At 33.0% G+C, this 20,715-nt stretch overlaps 1 protein-coding gene across 4 annotated transcripts in view; it reads left to right on the forward strand.

Moving 5' to 3' along the window:
- The first annotated feature begins 11,185 nt into the window (after positions 1-11,185).
- ISA1 (isoamylase 1) overlaps positions 11,186-20,715 on the forward strand; it is a 99,493-nt gene continuing 89,963 nt past the window's right edge. For 3 of the 4 annotated variants that reach the window (XR_014349756.1, XM_028222979.2, XM_082903705.1), the window contains exons 1-3: positions 11,186-11,949; positions 20,222-20,404; positions 20,591-20,683. Coding sequence is in view for 3 of the 4 variants with exons in the window: in XM_028222979.2 (XP_028078780.2) it covers positions 11,584-11,949; positions 20,222-20,404; positions 20,591-20,683 (642 nt within the window). In the remaining variant the exon portion in view is untranslated. Of the gene's footprint in view, positions 11,950-19,673; positions 20,405-20,590; positions 20,684-20,715 lie in introns of all 4 variants that reach the window. The other variant, XM_082903706.1, reaches the window with a different exon arrangement.

Raw genomic sequence — 20,715 nt, forward strand, 5'->3', positions numbered from 1 at the left:
AACCAAACATTTGGTCGCTAAAAGATAAAAAGTAAACTTTTGTTTTTCATTCGACGACTAAATAATTTTACTAGTCAAAATTAACTCTACACCGACATTTATTTATTTTTGTCGTTGAAAATAAATTTTTGGTGACTAAACAAAGTAAAATGTAAATTTTTATTTTTCATTTGGCGATTAAATAATTTTAGTCGCAAAAATAACTGTACAACAACTAAAAGATATTTTAGTCGTTGAAAATAATTTTTTGGTGACCAAATGTTTGGTCGGCAAAGATAAAAAGTAAATTTTTGTTTTTTATTCGGCAACTAAATAATTTTAGTAGTCAAAACTAACTCTACAGCGACTAAAAAAATTTTATCGTTGAAGATAAAATTTTGGCAACCAAAAGTTTGGTCGCCAAAGATAAAATATAAATTATTTTTTTTCATTTAGTGACTAAATAATTTTAGGAGCCAAACCTAGCTGTATAGTGACCAAAAAAATTTTTTGTCGCCGATTGCGCCATTTTTAGCAACCAAAAAAATTTTTTAGTCACCAATTGTCGTATTTTTAGGGACTACTTTTTTTTTGGGTCAGCAATAATCAATATACCCAAACTAAAAAAAATTAATAGCTAAATCTTGTACTTTTGCCGACGAATATAATTTTTGGTCGCCAATATCACAACTTTTGACAACTAAATTTTTTTTAGTCGCCAAATTTGGTCGCCAAAAATGTCATTTCTTGTAGTGAATTTTGCTGGCACTAGACATATTTTTGCTTGAGTTTGAACTTTCTTTAGTTTGCAACTCTTTCATATTAAAATCAAGCAAAAATTGTGAAACTAATAAGAAAATGATATAAATAATAGAATATAAATCTAGAAATTAAAATAATATGAGAGATGTTTTGAGAGTATTGCATTACAAGTAATAGAAGAGTAGAGAGTGTTTACAAGCAAGGTGACAATAATGAAAAAATTAAATTTACGTTTTTTTTAAAACTCAAATACATTGAGATTTTTTTGTTCTTAAAAGATGTGTATAATCTCTTATAATATTGTAGATATTGCTGAATGTCCATTATAATCATTTTAATTTAAAATATAATTGTCATTAAATTAATATTTTATTAAATGTGTGCCCGAAGCTAATTATGAGCATGGAAATAGAATTTCATTGGGTAAATTACAAGTACACCCCCTAAGGTTTGCTTAAAATACGAATTGTCTCCTATGATTTGAAAAATTATAAATACCTCCCTGTCTGAATTTTTTATTTAATAAAATTAATTAAAAAAGTGAAATTTCTAACTATTCACTTATACAATAATAAAAGTACCTGAATTATTAATTGAAATAAAATTTTAACATTATTAAAAATTGTTAAATAACTTGATGATTTATTAATAAAATGACCTATTTGTTATGAAATTAGAAACCTTAAAGGTCATAATGTAATTTTTAGGGTAAATTACATTGACACCCCCTAAGATTTATGTTTATTACAATTCTCTCTTACCTTTTGGGAATCACATCTCCCTCCTTGAGGTTTAAAGTTTCATTATAGATTACTCCCTCCAGCAATTTAATTTTTTTAAATACCAATTTTGCTTTCACTGGGTAAATTACCAATTTTGCCCTATCGGTTAGTATTAGTTGAGAAAAAAAATTCATTGGAAACAAAATTATTTGAAAAAAAAGTAATTGAAAAAAAATTTCATTAGTCAAATTTTTAAATTTCTGTTTAAAAACCAACGTAAGATAAAAATTACACTAACATCCCTTGAGGTTTATGTTTATTATACTCGAAAGATGCAAATTATATAAAATGATAATTATTTTTTATTTTTTATTTCTTAACCAAATTAATTTTTAATTTCTAAAAATCAAACCATACATAACTTAAGAATATTTTGATAAATCATTTCTTACGTTGGTACCTTATTTAATTATTTGTTAATTTTACGACATTTTTACCATCTAAAACCTGTTTGGTAACCATTTTGTTTTCAGTTTTCAATTTATATTTACAAAAATTTAAAAACTATCATAAAAACTTGTTTGATAATTTTTTTGGTTTATAAATGATTGTCTCAGTTTGTAAATTTGAGAAAAAAAACATAAATTCAAAAAATGAGTTTACGTTGGTTTTTAAATAAAAATTTAAAAATTTGACTAACAAAATTTTTTTCCAATTAATTTTTTTTCAGATAATTTTTTTCCAATTAATTTTTTTTTCAACTAATACTAACAAAGGTGGCAATTGGTAATGCTACTTAAAACCTTGGAGAGGGGATTGTAATTTCTAAAATATGAGGGGTGTCAATGTAATTTACCCAATAAGGGCAAAATTAGTATTTAAAAAAATTAAATTGCTAGAGGGAGCAATTTGTAATGAAACTTTAAATCTCAGGAAGGGGGATGTAAATTTCAAAAAGTAAGAAGGAAACTGTAATAAACATAAATCTCAGGGGGTGTCACTATAATTTACCCTAATTTTAAAATCACAAAAAGTAATTGATTCTACTTACACCACTCTTTTATGTCCTTACACCCCCCATCTCATTACACCACTTAAAAAAAAATTGAATTCTTATTACACCTAATAAAGTACCAAAATAAACTCTAGGATAAAAAACTCTTCAAAACCCATTTATTTACACCCATACTTTTGGAGGGAAAAGAGAACGGCGCAGAGAGAACGACGTAGGGAAGAAGAGTAGACAACACCGGTGTGGAGGCGTTCGGATGGCGTGGATGATTGAACTCACTCTTCTTATTTGCCAAAGGTAAGTGAGGAAACTCTTATTTCTCTCTATATTGATAGACATAGATATGTGTATCTATCTATATATCTATATCATCTATGTCATCATTTTTTGCGAATAGACAAAAAATAGCACATTCCCATCATAGCTTTGGTGGTTTTCATCTTGGAATTTAATTGGGTTTGTGGTTTTTGGTGCTAGTTTTGAATGTTGAAATTCAAATTTTGGTTCTACGTTTTATCAGATTTTTGATCCTCTGTTTCGCCCACTGTCTCTTTCTTTCTTTTTCTTTTTTTTGAGAGTGATAGTTAAGTGGAAAGGGTTAGGGTTATGTGGGTAAAGAGCTGCCATAGAAGGTTATCAATAGTCATGGAAAAAAATTGAATTTCTGGGTTAGTTTTGAAAATTCCAACAGAGTTTTTAAAAATATTTATTAAGAAAAAACTCAATTTAAAAAAAAGAAGTGAAAGGATTAGTTCAATTTGATTTCATTTTGAGTAGTTTTTAAGTTGCATATGCTATCAAGTTACAAGTACAACAGTAGTTTCAAATTACTCTCGTTAACAATTATCTTTTGCTTGTTAATTGTTTGGTTACTGAGAAAATCTAGCGAAAGGAAACATACTTAGTCCATACACACATTTTGTAGTAGAAGGGTACCACGCTCTATGGCCGTACCATACCTTACGGGATTTTGTTTTAGCCTAATGGCAGTTTCGTAAAAATTTTCAAAATGTTATTCAAATTTTCTAGAATTGTGCCAAGTGGCATTTTGTTTTCTTTTCATAGGCTACATATACTCACAAAACTTCATGTCAAACAGACTCAGAGTTGTGTAGGATTTATGTAATAGAATAGATGAGGTTTTGTTTTGGTTTTCACAAGCTCACAAACTCACTGCAATGGAGCCTTTAATTGAATCAATTGGTTCAAGGGCTGTGGTTTTTGTATTTTATAGTCACAATATAAATGGGAATCAAATAGCCATTAATTAGAACCTTTTTTTATTATTTGTTTTATATGAATTTCCTTTAAAGGGAGTCCATATTTTCCAGAAAAATTTCAGCCCCTAGAGATAGCATCTCCACTTGGGCAACCATAAAAAGCAACTCCAGGAGCATAACACACATGACACAAACATTAGAAGCGTTGGAGCGGAGGGGACATTGTCTCATTAACCAACATGGAAATCACCTTAAGCGTAGTCATTCACATTGGATCAGAATCTTGTATGAGAATAATGGTGCATTAACTTCTTCAAAATTGTTTTTTTTTGTTTAATTCTCCGTTCTAAGAGACCAAAATGAAAGGCATGAGGTTTTCCGTGAGGAATATACCACGACCTAATAGAGGCTGGTGATTTCATGATAGCTCATGTATATTTTTTTACTCTATGGAGTTACAAGGGCCCTTGTAAAAACAAGAGAATCATTGTTGATTAGCTAGTATATGTGAAGGCACCATCACGACATACTATTTATCTAGTTATTGATGTTTTCATTTCAGTAAGCAACATATAAAAACATGTATTGTTAATAGTTGAACAAAACTGTCATACATAGTATGATTGGAGTTCCTCGTTCAAAGCATACGTTCCATGAAGTGGCTAGTGTGCTCCCTCTCCTTGCTTAAACCTTGCTTTCCGTTACTCTAGCGACTCGTGAAAGCAACCCACACTGGCTTTTGCTTGGCCTAGCTTATTATGTATGTCTAGCGGGATAGTGCATGTATCACCCAATCAGACATAGTACAGTTGGGGTTCAGAAAAAAACATAATGTTAAATGTTTGAAAGATATAAATACATGGAACTAGATTGAAACCCCTCAGCTAAAAAAGCTTGAAAAAATTTTTTTGTCTCTCAGTAAAAAAATATGAACCAGTGACCAAGAAGATACCTAGCCTGTCATTTTTTAACCAAAATTAAGTACAACGTCTAATAAATGTGGTTGAATTTAAAAATTCTCATGTGCACAATGACATTATTACTTTGAAAGAAAGCACATGTATATTGTAGAATTAGAATATGATGAACTTAATGATAAATGTATCTCCAGTTGCATGCCAATAAAAATGAAATGAAAAGAGATAGTTGGAACTGAACTGCCTCAAACATTACTTGCTTATGGCAACTTGAAAGCCAAAGTCAAGTATGCAATGAGCAGGACCAAAATTATGCATGTGGTGCCATTGTATTGTGTAAGCAATAAGCATAACACTCATACATGAATTGAGATATTAGATGTAGCAGTATGATAGTTTTTCTTTAGTAGTGCTCAAACAACGCCTGGGACACCTATGATGAAAAATTTTTGTAAGTCACAATGCCCCACAATTTAAGGAACTTGAGATACTATTTTGAATCCTAACACTTGCTTGTTTCTCAGTTTGAATGCTCTTTTCAAATTATCTGAATATTATCATACAAGTATGTCAATTTTCGTATGAGCTGTAACATCCAAAGGCAAGGTATCCCAAGAAGATTAGATTGTGAGCTTTAAGATACAATACAATGTTAAAATTTAAAAATTAAAAATAAACAAGAAAAACTAGAAACTTTAAATAGAACAATGTAGGCACATTAAAATTATCAAATGCATACTTACATTATAATTTGAATTTTTTCCCTTTTCCATACATTTGCACATTCAAATTTTTTTCTTTAAATTGAATGTTATCTATGAAATTATGGTTTCTTTGCTGATATTGTTTACATCAGTCATTTAATATATTCGAGTTTTTGCTGATATCGGGTTTAAATTTTTTTTTTTACACAGAAATGGTTAGTGGTGTCTCATGTAAGAGACCAACGGCATCCAACAGAAGACGTGCTAGGCAAACAGAACCTGAACCAGTGGAAGTGAATGTCCCTATGGAGGAGGATGACCATGTGGATGCGAATAATGATTATGTTGACGACGATATTGGTGTAGAGGATGACGATGTCGATAATGATATTGGTGTAGAGGCTGACCTCATGGAGGACGATGTTGGTGTGGATGATGACAACACAGAACCAGTTCCGGGTGCTCCAGAGGATCCTTCATTGCTAATTAGCTTCCGTAACCATGTTGCTACTGCTGTTTGGAAGAAAAAAGTATTTTGAGAATTTCTCAACAATAAACTAATCATATGTACTATATGCTTCAAATTATTTATATGTTTTATGTAAAATGCAAGAACGGGGACCTTTTAAATGTTTGAATCGTTCTCGAAAGCTTGCCGAGTGGCCATGGATGTCGCCAACAATCTAAAATGTTAGGTGGAGACATTTGGTTGAGCAATCTGGATGTCGCCAACAGTCCGTGGATATCTTGCACCCTGACATGCTGTATGAAACCATTGGTCGCATGCCGTAAGTTCTTGATGGGCAGAGTTTGGGATCTACTTCAACACGTACAGAGCATAAAGTCTACTATCGTAAACGTCGTAGGATGGACCGTATATGAGGATTGAGATCTACTTTTTGTTTGATGACATAATTTTGCATAATGTCTAGCCCCTATACAATTTGGGATATAGTTTTGTGTTAACCGTGCATGATATTTGGGATGTAGTTTTTTTTTATGGCATAGTTTTTGTGAAAGCTTAGCCCGTACAGAATTTGGGATCTAGTTTTTTTTTGGTGACATAGTTTTTGTGAATGCCTAGGCCGTACAGAATTTGGGATATACTTTTCCTTAATGGCATAGTTTTTGTGGATGCCTTGGATCTTTTATAAACTGGATGCTTGGTTGGACAAGTAATGAATTGTCATACTTTTGTAAGAATTTTAAACAGTTTCACATCTATTTTGTATTCAATATTTATGTCAATGGAAACTTATTTTGGCAAACATATGGATTTGCTATTGTTTGTAATGCATTGTAATGGTATTAAAGTGTTTTGGAGGGATATGGTACCATTTGTTGGAAGTAACATTGTTTTTTTCAGTGTTATGGGCCAATTCAGCGTCATACAGCTAAACAATTTGAATTATTCCGGTGTTCAGTTGCCGGAAACAATAGATCCCTCCAGCATCTAGTTGCTAGATATTTTCAGAGCCACTTTATCCTAAACAATGTTTTTTTTATTTATGCTGGGCCTGTTCAGTAATACAATGCTAAACAATTTGAACTACTCTTGTGAGAACCCGAATATAAAAATTAAGTAAATAATTAAATAATAATATTACAATCTCAAATATTTTTGTGGTGAATTCTAAGGTGCAAATTAAATATTATTGGAGGATGTTTTAATTAATTTTAAACTTAAAATAAATTTGTGGTGAAAGCATTTAATTTAGAGGCAAGATTTATTATAAAAATAAAAATAAAAAGAGAGAGAGAGGAGGGGGTGACTTGAACTCTAGACCACAAGGTTAATATATAAAACTCCTACCATTTGAGTTACATATAACTTATACATATATTTTGTATATTTATTTATTTATTTGACCTATGTGTGCCCACCACTAGTATAAAATAAAATAAACACAAACCCTACTCTATTATTTGTTCACCACATAGGGAAACAACACAGCAGCCACGGGAGAGGGTTTGAGAGAAAAAAAAAAGAAGAAGATGTTGCAGTCAAGGAACTTTTGGGTGTGTTGTGTTGTGTGCGATCATCAAAGGTTAGCCCTCCTAGGTTTTCTTCTCTTCTTTCTTTGTTCTATCCTTATTCTATAATTATTTTATTCATTCATGGAGAGGTTGTAGGTTTATGTATTGTGTATATAGATATCCTATTAAGAAACTTGAGGAGCTAAATTTATGTGTAAAGATTGGGTGTAATTTTCAGTCCAAAAAAATTCTGCACAGAATCGCAAACTTTAAAAATCAAGAAACCATATCCAACGGATGAATTTTAATCTGAAATTTTTACAGTAGATCAATTACACATTGAATTGCATATCTGAATTTTTTCAAAATTTTTGGGAGTCGAAATCCATATAAATTGAGGTATTCAAATCTGTCCAGGAAACCAGTCCGAAACAGTAAATTCGGGAGTGTTGTTCTCTTTGGGTATAAATCCAAAAATTATCAAATTAGTGTCATTAGAACCGGTTACAAGTCTAGTTTCGTACGTTTTTGGCCTTGCATTGATTGCTCGTGTATATTAAGAGAACCGTCAATTTCTTTAAAGTGCTGCAGAAAACAACCTGTTTGGATATAATAAATTGTAGATAATTATTTTGATAAGCAAATCAAGTGAAACCAATTGGGTTTGAAACTTAGGATATATTAGATCATATCTGGAGGTTATTGGAATTTTTCGAATAGCGTGGAGTGGGTTTTGTAATTTTCAAAGTTAGCGAATAGATTGGGAAAACTAGTTTAAAACACTATTTTATCTTAAAGTTATTTTTAGTTAAGTTTCGATCGGAACCTATGTCTTGGGTGATTTTAGACCTTGAAGAACATAAACTTAGGTAATATTTAAGAGTAACGGTGAGTTGGGTTGAGCCGTGTTAGTGCGCTTTAGTTTGGGGTTACTCAGTTCGTATTCTTTAGTATTTTTAAATTAGTGTGACGTGTAGTTTTCATATTGGTTCAGGGCACTAGTTGGACTTTTACACTCTATACGAGGATTATATTATTTCGTTTCCAGGTGAGTAGTTTCATGCTACATATTTTTATAAATGTTCCCCTACCCTGAACTGTTGGAAAAATTAAATTGTTGTTTTATGATTAAACTGTTTTGATAAATTATTATATTATCAATTGAATCAAATTATTTCTGAAACATGTGTGAACTTGGCATACTGTAAACTATTTGTTTTGGTCTCATGTTTATAATGATGAACTACCATGTTTTGCGAAACTGATGTGTATTGATTATTGGGACCATGTGTGTATTTAGTCCAGGGAAATTATTCCACTGTGTGTGGTGACTCTGGCCACTAGGGAACAGATCCGGGTTGGGCCGTGATGACTCTAGTGCTCAACGATTGTAAGGAACAGACCTTTAAAAACAACTAGGTGACCTTCAATCGGATCGTCTTTGAGAAAAGGCCCAGGTGCCACCCTGAGGATGACTCTTAGTTCGGTATTGGATCCAACGGGGCTTATAGCCTGAGAAATGTGTGGCAGATTATTTGTTTTTATTGGTACCCAGAAAATTATTGGTGTTCATGTTATAATCTGTTTTAAGTGGAAAATGTCGTTTATCATGTTCTTGCGAGACATGAGTATTTTAAGTGTTGATTTGTGGAACCTTCTTTTTGAAACAGATTGTATTTACCAAACTGTATGCCAATCTAGTTTCTGTGATATATAACTTATTTTGGAATTGAACCCCGTTTTCAAAACTGTATTTACTATCCATGTTGCTACTCACTGAGCTATGAGCTGACTTAGTTTTTATCACTTCCAGGTGTTAGAAGGACTTAGAGTGGACTCATGGCGTAGCGGGGACTCAATTGCATGGACCTCTAGGGCATTTATTTAATTTGTTTTAGGTTGCTTGTCGAGTTTTGTGCAGACATTGTGATTGAGTTTTATTTAGAATTATTTTATGTTGTGGGCGGTTTGTGTCCCATTTGGTATATACATATTTTTAGGAAGTTGGTTATGACTTGTTTTTCAATTGTGGCATGTCACTGGATTGAGTTTTGATTTATTTATTTATGGGTTATCATCACATTTATTCTTTATGGTTTTGGGTTCATGTATAGGCTTACGTGTGCCTTGGGCTAAGTCCCTGTGGGCCACGGCCGGTCATGCCCGGATTTGGGGCGTGACAACTCTAGTTCAATGTTACCGGATAAAATTTTGTTTCCCAGCATTATGTTACCGTTCAATTGGATAATTTTTGTTCGCTTCCCAACAAAGCCAGTAGAGTCCACATTGAAGTGCTTGTTCGATCACACAATGCGAAACAATTTACAAAAATTCGATGCTATAATGCCGGAATAAATGGTTTTGTCTAGCCTTTTGTGGCTATACATTTACGGAGTCGTATCCTCCCAAATGATGTGGTAATAATTTGTGCTGAGGCTGTTCGGTAATAAAATGCTAATGAATTTTAATTAGGGTTGGTTTGGGATGTCCTAAAAAAGTGCACTTTTTGACTTATTGGTGGGTTTGGGTTGGGTTTGGGTTGGGTTTGATGTGATGTGTTAGAGAGGTGATGTGATTTAAATAAGATGATGTGACTTAAATAAGATAGTGACTTTTTAACTTTTTTGCTTATTTAGTACATGCCAAACTAGCCTTTAATCCAGTGTTGTGTTACTAGACAAAATAGTTTTTCTCATCATTATGTTGCCATACAATTGGAAATTTTCAATTTGCTTCATAACAAAGTCAGTGGAGCCCACTGTGAAATGTCTGTTCAGTCACACAATAGTAGACAAATTACATTTATCCGGTGTTATGCTGCTGGAAAAAATATATTTGTCTAGCGTTCTGTTGTTATACATTTATAGAGCCACTTTGTTATAAATAATAATTTGGGGCTCTTCGGTAATATAATGCTAGACTTATATTTTTTTTTCGGCACTGTGATGCCGGACTATGTTATTTTGTTCAATTTCAAAACACCGAACAAAAGTCGCACACCAACCCAGAAAATCGAAACAAAAACCTACCAAACTAAAAAAAAAAACTCACAATTTCACTTTTTTAATGGTTTTTCACTATCGTTTCTTCATCTATTGCTTTTTTTGATGATCAAAACACTATGATTATCAGTTTTTCAAAAGGGATGTGTAAGAGAAAAGAAAAGTTAAGAAAGGAAAAAGAGAAGTAGGAATTGAAAGGTCATGGGGTGTAAGGAGATAATCAAATATATTTAATTTTAGTGTTTTGTCCTTTTAAGTAATTTTACATATGAATAAAATTAGAAAAAAAAAAACAATCTTTATATAGAGGATGTAAGGACGTGAAAGAGTGGTGTAAGTAGAATCATCCTTTATAATTTAAGTAAATCTCAAAAAATGTATTTATAATTTATCCAATTTCATTTTATTAAATGTGTGCCCGGAGCTAATTAAGCTCGTGAAAATAGAGATTGTGTTTGGTGTAACTTTGAAAACTTTCCATCCTTCCATTTGCGTGTATTGTTTAGATGGACTTTTAGAATTGTGATTTCACCACACATTTCAAAACATATTTCTCTTTTCTGTTTGGCTACTCTCTCTCTATTCTGAAAAATAGAGGATTTTTGAATTTTGATCTACTCAATCATCCTTCTGGTTGACCAGAACCGTATTTTTTTTTTAGCACCTATTATTTTTATATTTTAAATAAAAAATATTTTGAATTTTTTTAAATTTTTTTTTATGAGTTTTAAATAGAATTTTAAATTATATATATATAGTGATAAGTTATAAATATCATCAAATTCAAAATTCTTTCAAAACTCATAATCAAATAATATTTTTACTTTCAAATCATAATTTCAAAATTCACAAACTTAAAACACAACTCCATTTTCAAATCATAATTCTAATTCATAATTCTAAAGGTTACCAAACGCAATCAGAATTTCTACAAACTATGATTACATTACTTACCAAATGCAATCAGAATTTCCACGAACTATAGATTACATTCGCGTCGCTCACTCGCCCGAAACATCTGCACTGCACTGTTCCTCTCTCTCTCTCTCTCTCTCTCTCTCTCTCCAAACGCAATCAGAATTTCCACAAACTATAGATTACATTACTCCCTCGCATCGGTCACTCGCCCAAAACATCTGCACTGCACTGTTCTTCTTCTTCTTCTCTCTCTCTCTCTATACATACATACATATATATATATATACATACATACATATATAGATAGGAGTATACACAAATGCAAATTCCAAGTGTGATATCCGAGTGAGTGAGTTGGTTTGGTAGACAGATGGAGTTAGTTCAGTCACAGTGTGGTTCATGGTTTGTATACAGTTTTTGCAAGTTGTGTCCTCGTCCTGAGAAGACTCAATATGTAGAGGATTCAAAGAGAAGGGTTCGAAATTGGAAGAATTGGGGTTTAATAGAAAACCATTCAAAGAAATTTGCATCGTTGATTGTGAATGCTAGCAGCGATGGAGGGGCGGAGGTGGTGGTGGTGGAGAAGCCGCCGAAACTGCAGCGATTTCAAGTGTTTGATGGTTCTCCAACACCTTTCGGAGCCACTGCTCGAGACGGTGGCGTCAATTTCGCTGTTTATTCCTCCAATGCACTCTCTGCGACCCTTTGCTTTATGACTCTCTCTGATTTGCACCAGGTAAATGCTTGTTTCTTTCCAATTAAATGTTTTTCCATTTGGATTCCCCAACTATAACTATATTTATAATTATTACACCTTCCAGGGAGAGAGGGAAATGTGGATCTATGAGCTGGATCGGTGTACACCAATTAGTGAGCTAACTAGTTTACCAACACTAACACTTGGATATTAGTGTACTAACTCTAACACTTGGATCGGTGTGCACCAATTAGTGGACTAGTGTACTAACATTAACACGACATTATTATTAAGCCCACTCATTAATCACCTTATAAATACCGAAAACTCCTTAAATCATGCCATATCATTAATTGGTATAATAGTTAGTATATTAATTGGTGATATAGCATTATTCAATTTGGATAGTCTTATTTATATGCAAATTACACTGCCTTGCTGCTGGTCCTGTACTCTTCCCTTTGTTTCAATTTCCAAACTTGTTTCTGGTCACTTTTAGTTGTTTTTCTAATGTTTCAAGAGTCGCAGGTTTTAATACTTTCAAGTTGGTAATCAAATTTATTTCCTGAAATGGGCTGAATTTTGGTTTTGTAAGTATTATTTTGGGTCAAGAATATCGTCAGGCATGTGTGTTTTTCATTAGGTCTAGAAAGTCCAAGTAGTTAAATAGTCAAAGTTTTATATTTTTTTTTAGTTTTGTTTACATCGACTTGAATGATATCGATATCGGACCTGCCAAAATCCTTTATTTGGATAAATACTCAAAATTGGATATATAATATTCTAACAGTAAGTGTTATTATTTAGGAATTGTTTGAAATTAAATAGGATGTATGAGAAAAAGGGAATTTCTACATCGCATCTGTTTGAGAGGCTATAAATTTTTATTAACTATCAAATGCGAGCTTCTTCTTTAAACATCGTTGCAAAGAGGATCAAAGTGTCTAATTTGAGTATGGCAGTTGGAGCTGGGCACATATCTTTTGCCTTTACCTTTGTCATACCCAGCAAACACTAGTACACTGGGGAAATAGAAGATTCTAATAATGAGGTGTTAATTTAATGAAATATGGATGACACATGCGTATCAAGTACAACAATTAAATAAAATTAAGTCAACACCCAATTAATTTCTCATTATAGACTTCTGTGGTTTCTCAAACACACATCCTAAGCCCAACATACACACCTCAGTTTGCGTGACCAATTTCATGCACTTTTCATAGGGAGAAGTCGTGACATTCTTGCTTTCTCTAGCTGCTAGTTGTGAGGATCCGTTGCCCATTTGACCAACTTTCAGGACTTTCACCCTAGAGCTTGTAACCTAAGTTGCTTAATTCCACAAACCGACACATGAAAATTCCTACCACATCAGTAGTGCCAATATAAAAATCAAACCCACACATGAGTTAAGCAATTTCAATTAGTAAATTTCTCATTAAGATTGATGTTAAATAATTCCATGACACAAGCATGTGATTCCATAAACATATTCTAGCAATAGATCTAACATGAATAGGAGTTTCTAGGGTCTTGACAAAAAACCTAACTTCGCCAAAATTAGGGGTTTTCCAACTAAGGTGTTGAAAGAACAAATCCAACCAATTACAATAACCAATCTAATACCAATTTCATCGAGAAGTCATGGAATGTAAACTACATGAATTCATAGATTCAAAACCTAACCATTGCATGGTAAACAACAATGTTTTGTAAAGAAATCTAAAGGAAAGCACAATAACATATAACAGGGAGAAGAGAAACCCATACCTCAAGAGAGGACAGGAGAGGAGAGGAGAATGAAAAACTCAAGATATGGAACTTCACCGAAATGGAATTCTGAAATTGTAGGAATGTAGTCCTCAGTGAAATCTACAACATTAACTCTCGGATGAAAGGCTGGTTCTCACTCTAAATAGATGAGACCCAAGCATGAAGTTGTTGACAATTGTGGAATGTAGAGAGAGAAGAGAAGAAAAGAATATAGTGTGGTGTAAAAAGTGATGGGTTTGTGCTGAAAAGTCGTGCATAAGAACAAAAGGACGAATGAAATGGGTGAAGGGGAGTGGGTTATGTGACCTGAAGTCGTTGCACCGGTCGAGTGGTGAGACCAACACTTGAGTGGTCGCTCTGGTTCCTCAGCTTCTGTACTTGGTTGCAGAAGGAGATGCTGCAAGGAGCAAATGACCTCTCGAGCAATAAAACTAGCAATTGAGTGGTGAATGCAAGTTCACAGGGAAAATTTCTGCAGCAAAAGTCCTGCAAGCTGCACAAGACCACTTAATCGGTAAAACGATTGTCAAGCCATCACTTAGGTCTTCTAATGTAGAACTAAAGGAGGACCCCAATTCAAAGCACCAACTCCCACTAGCAAGGGAGATGAAGCGTAATGTAATAATTTAGATAAACGAGGTTCAATCATATCCTTACAATCTTGTGAAAAGACAAACAAACAACCAACTCCGTGAGTCGTGCCAGTCCATGGATTCAATTACAAATAGTTCGAACCCAGAGATATATAGAATAAAATCAGGTTTCGGAAACCCAGGGAGATGTGACAATCATGAAGCACTTTTGTATATTTATTTTTCACAATTGCTCGTTCAGACCCAAAACTCTTCCTTATAATGCACCCTAAATCTTTTGCCCACCTCATGGACTTCAATTTAACAATTAAAACCATGGTCAACCACTGTGCCCTTTCCTTGGCACTTTTGATGGACTTATTAAAAATAAGTGAGGAGTCTTTAAATTAAGATTTCTAAAAATTGGCTGTACTCTGGGTCTGGGTGTTATTTGGGTCAAGTTATGTTATGGGTTGTTATATGCGGGTTTTACTAGGTCTAGGACAGTCCTTGCAGTCAAACTTGTATGTTAATGCTCTTTTGCTTGTGACACTTGTAATTTCATGTCACCTTTGCATTTAAACGTAAGGCAAGCATATTTTATTAAAAAATTCAATCCCTTCATAGAAAGAGATCAAACCTTTGATTGGATTGAAAATGTGTCAGAAATCAGTTTCGTGCTTGAGAAATAGATGGAAGGACTATGTTTTCCTAAGGCTCCGTTTGATTAGAAAGAAACATATGATAGAAAGTGAACTGAAAGAAAGTGAAGTGAAAGAAAAGAAAGAGAAATGAAATTTTATTTTCTTGCATGTATTTGACTAGGATGAAAATTATGTAAGAAAATGATGAAAAATTTTCAATATGTAGTTTGGAAAGCATGAAAGTTGTAGAAAAATTATTCTATTTTCCTAGGTTGCCCTGATCCTTCTTTAACAAAACAGCTGTCACAAAAATATGTCAATATAGCTACTCAATTTTAAAAAAAAGTATCGCCAAGCATCAATTAACATACATGTCATCCAATATTATTTATTTATTTATTTTTGCTTTAACCAAAAATACTAACAAATGAAATGAATTTTATTCATTTAAAATCAATGCCATGGCTGGTTATTATTGCTAAGACCCAAAAAACAGAGATTTTGGAAAATAAACATGTAGCAAGAACTATTCTCTTGAAAATTGTGATTAACCTTTTTTTTTTTTTTTTTTGTGTGAGTGACTGTTTGTCTTTGTGCCATAAAAAAAACAGTGACCACTAGAATATACTTATAATTCTTCCTAATATTAATACTAATTATTTTGGAAAACATTTAAAGAACTAAAGTCCAACACCCAAGAGTTTATAGCAGTACTTAATAAGGATTGAAAAACATGACTAAATTTTAAAAATGTAGCTCAAGCTCATAATTAGAATACTAGAAACTAAAACATCACACCTACCTAGGACAAATACCAAACAGAGACAACGACCAGAACCAAGCAAATTACTAAGAAAGAAGAATACCAACCAAGACATGAACCAATAATTTAGAAAATTTATCCAACTTCAACTCCTAGCTATTACTAAATACCATCCGGACCTCCTTGTGATAGTTGTCAGATTAAAAACAAGTAGCACATATCTTGAGGATATATCAGAAATGTTTTGGCTTTTATAGGATCTCCGTTCAAGGATTCAAAAGTAGTCATTCGGCCATTGATATCAAGCTCTTCAACATGCATTACAGCCTTGTAAAGTTCCAAATAATCTATGCAAGGCACTTACTCTTCTCATCTGCATCAGCCAATCTCACGATATTAGTTGCAACATCAACCATTGTTTCAGCAACAAGCTCCGCACCTTTTGGCTTCTTTGACTGCTCTGTCACTGGCTTTGAAGATCAATGGTTGTGCTTGCCAAGTGTAGGTTTTTGGCTACTAGTATTGCCTTGTTGAGTTGCAAATTCATTTCCTTCTATGTCACTCACGTCGTTTGCCACCATGTTGTCAATGGGATATAAGAGATGTGAATACTCATCCTCACTATCATTTGTTTTCTTTGAATAGTTAGCATTTACATCCTTGGCAGAACATGCCCATTCACTGGTAGCTTGATCATTGCCAGACACAATAGATAATTCATCAAGCATCTCAATCTTCTTATCTTGTAATCCTTTTGCATATGGATTTGCTTGCGTAAGTCATATACCACCATTATTTTTATGTATATAACCAATAGTCAATTCCTAAGCACACACACACATATATATATTTTATAAAAAAAAAAAAAAAAAATACTTACAGCAACATATGTAGCTTATACTTGATCACTGCATTCAACCATTTTTGTCATTGGATTCCAAGAGAATCCACTTTTACTCAACATTTCCTGTATCAATCTATATTTTTTCTTGATAGTTTTTAAGTGATTAACACAATGCTCGCGACTGAGAGAAAGGTTAAAGCTTGAATTTAAGGATGAACAAGCTGCAATATAAGCGTGATTTTTGAAGCCCTTATCCACTTTGTAGCCTTCATTGGCTTGATGCACTAGTTCTAAAATATGACACTTATCCATCTCTTTAAACCAAACTATGTTCTTTCCTCTTTTCTTCCCATCTCCTATGGGCTGTTGACACTCATATACCTCCATTTCCTATAATAACAACTCACAAGAATGCTTAACCAATGACATAAGATCAAATCATTAAAAAACTAAGAATACTACCATTTAAAAAGACAAGCATTTATGTTATCAATATTTAGAGTTTAACAAGGAAATACTACCATTGTTGAATAATAATAGAAAACAATGAAATACTATCAATTACATTTATCTACAAATGACAAAACATTAGTTTTCGAGAATTCTATTGATATCTTTGACCAAAATCAGCCCACATTTCATTCATTATTTGTGTTCGAATTCTCTTTCCTTCTCTTCCATCTTCAGCCCTAGTTAATTGTGTGTCAATGATATCATGAATAGGAGCAGTTTCATTGTTAATCTCTCTATCAACAATATTTAGAAGTGGATCATATGGCATCACTCCTTGAATATGATTGTGCATGATACAAGCAGCAATTACTAACTTCCTTTGACTTGTATAGCTAAACATTGGCTCTTCCACCAAAATTCTAATTTGTTTTTTTAATACCCTAAAAGCTCGCTCAATTGCATTTCGTATTGATGAATGCCTATGGTTAAACAATTCTTTTGATGTGGTGAGCACTCGACCTCTAATTGCATTTAGATGGTATCTTGTACTTCGAAATGGGGTAATGTAATGCTTTAGTAAAGGAAATCCCACGTCAACAAGATAGTATTTTCCTACAAAAAAATAACATTTGGCTTAATAATACATAATAAGTTCAAAAATATTTATCATTATTTATATGTTAAATATTTACCTAGAGGACACGTGATTCCATGTTCCCTATTAATAGCACAACCTAAGATTCTAGAATTAGATGTTGACCCTTCCCATCTAGCTAAGACGTAGGTAAACCTCAAATCAAATATGCAAGTTGCTAAAACATTTTGTGATGGCCATTGTTTTCTCCCACGAAATTGAGCTACATGTTTAGTAGAAACTTTCACACGAAGGTGTGTACCATCAATTGCCCCCACACAATCCTACTTGGAGCAAGATCAAATGAGACTATATACAAAACATGTATATGTATTAAACTGTGTTATATATAATAAGATTTTACCTTAAAATATGGCCACATTCTAGGATTGTCATATATCTCTTTAGGTGTCTCCATTTGAACTGAAGGTTGTTTTAAATAATTATCTTCCATCCTTACTATTGCATCTAAGACCATATGAAAATATTGGGACACGGTTTCACCAGACCGCTTATAGTAGCATTTTGCAGGACAGTTCTTGACATTGTGTGATACTATGTGCAAGAATATTGCAACTTGCTCCTCAACAATACAATGCACAATATCTTTTAGCCTTCTAGTACCCCTCAGGATGTACACAAATTTTTGAAAACACTCTATGTTCATTCGTAGTAAGTCGTGACAATCTTCATCACTTTGTGTTACCTCACCCACAAATTCACGTTGCGTCAAATAACAATTTCGTGGTGGTCTCTTATCGTACTCTAAGTAGTATGCACCATAGGCATATACTAAAACGCAACAAACTATGCATCTAAAAATGTAAGTTCTTCATCATATTTGACATTGGTATCCATCTACAAATATGAAATCGATGTGATAAGCACATAAGGACATCTTACTAACAAAATGCACCCAAAAAAATTAAAAAAAAAGGGTAACTTACTAGTTAGAATAGGAATTGGTAAAAACAAGTGGAAAAGAGAAAACAATCCCAAAAAAAATATTAATTATTTATTTATCTATTAGGATGCATGATTAACTAAACATATTTGGGGAGAACAACACAATTGAACAATCACCAGATTAATCATATGTTTATGGTATAAGATGAGAAGATACATGTGCCTCTTCTATTAGTACACACACAGGCAAATATTCAGCACATAAATCCTACAACCTAGATTGATCTTATAAGAACATATGATGTCATATTGGTTCAGGAATTTTTCCAAACATTTGGTACCTATATATATATAGCTAAAGCAGAAAGCTGAAAATGACTTTATAGTTCTTTATAAATAAATAAAAAACATTTTGAACTATAACACAGAAAGACAATAAAATTGATGCAAGATGATTACGTGTATGAAACATTGCTTACCAATTCAAATAAAAAATGAAAACAAATTCAAAAATTATGATAGCTATTTCACCATCCAAAAATAAAAAATGAAAATAACCGTAGAAACATATTTCCAAAAATATTCAAGATAAGAAATTGATCTTGTTAAGAAAACTAAGAATACACAATATAGAGTAAAGAAAGAAAATAACTCACAGTGAATCACAAAGCCAATATTGTTGAGCTGTTGTAAAGAAAAATCAACAATACTTTGAGTTCTTGCAACTGGAGACGATGAAATATTGGGTGGGAGAAATAGGAGAGATACAATATCTTCAACGTACTCAGTTGATTTTGTGGAGGGAAACATGAAAATATTTATTAGATCAATCCAAATAAGAGGGAGTTATGGAGGGAAACCAAAATAAACATGCTAAGTTTTGAGGGAAAAATGAAATTTTTGTGTGAAATTTGTGTGAAATCAATAGAGTATCTAATATGCTAGTTTGAGTTGTACATGAAACTTGAGTTTCCATTACATTCTAGGACTCTCTTTCTAAACAAACACTTAATTTTTTAATTTTTTTTCTTTTTCTTTCACTTTCTTATGTTCTCTAACCAAATTGAGCCTAAAAGAATATGAATGTAAATCAAGTGATTTGAGGAAGATGTTCGGCTATCCAATTGCGGGAATTTCGGAGATGGTTTATTAACAAGATATGTTTCATATACAGTGAAAACTTGAAGGAAGCTTTGGCTCAATATTTTACAACAAAAGGAAGCTTCGGATGCCAACGAAGGTTGGTTGAGTTGGTAAGGATCGGACTCTTTGCCTTCAAGGCTTAGGTTCGATTCCCACTGCCAGTAGTCCTCCTTGGTGAGCGATCAATGTAAGTCCTCGCAGAGGCCTGCGGCTTGCCCTGGCCCTAGACTGGGGTAGCCTCCCCTCACCTAAACTTTTTCATACCAAGAAAAAAAGAGGAAGCTTTGGATAAAAGTTTTCTATTAATGCCTTTTTTATTAGTTTGGCATGGTAAGCTGGAGGCCCATCTTTTCATGATGTTGATATGTTTTTAAAGGAGTTGTCATTTATCATTAAAGTTGGATATATTTCTTAAGGGGCATGAAGAAGCAGTGAGGGCAGAAAGTTAATGTATTCTACATTTTTGCAGAGTTTGATAATCTTGAGATCTAGTCAACTTATTGGAATTCAATATTTTGTCTTTTTGAGCTGTTTAATTTGTATCTTGTGTGACTAGTTATCATCATTTATTTGATGCAGAAAAGAGTAACCGAGCAAATCTCTATGGATCCAATGGCTAATAGAACTGGAGATGTTTGGCATGTATTTCTGAAGGGAGATTTTGAAGATATGCTATATGGCTACAAATTTGATGGAAAATTTTGTCCTGAAGGCGGACACTACTATGACTCCTCTCAAATATTGTTGGATCCTTATGCTAAAGTTAGTGGCCTGTATACTGTATATTTTTTCTCAAAACATATGATTTTTTTTTCCACTGCACATTGTGGAAGAAGATGGTTAACCACTTCCTTTATCCTCATTATATAATTTGATTTATGACTTTTACTAAATTGTTTTTGTTTTCCAAGGGCAAGGGTAACTGATTTTTCCTGTCACTTAATCCAGGCAGTTGTAAGCCGAGGGGATTTTGGTGTTTTGGGACCTGAGGATGATTGCTGGCCTCAGATGGCCTGCATGGTTCCTTCCGCTAATATTGAGGTATGGATATTTTAATCAAATAGCTTTGAATT

This window comes from Camellia sinensis, chromosome 13, assembly GCF_055761805.1.
Source record: "Camellia sinensis isolate YWXY chromosome 13, ASM5576180v1, whole genome shotgun sequence".
NCBI lineage: Eukaryota > Viridiplantae > Streptophyta > Magnoliopsida > Ericales > Theaceae > Camellia > Camellia sinensis.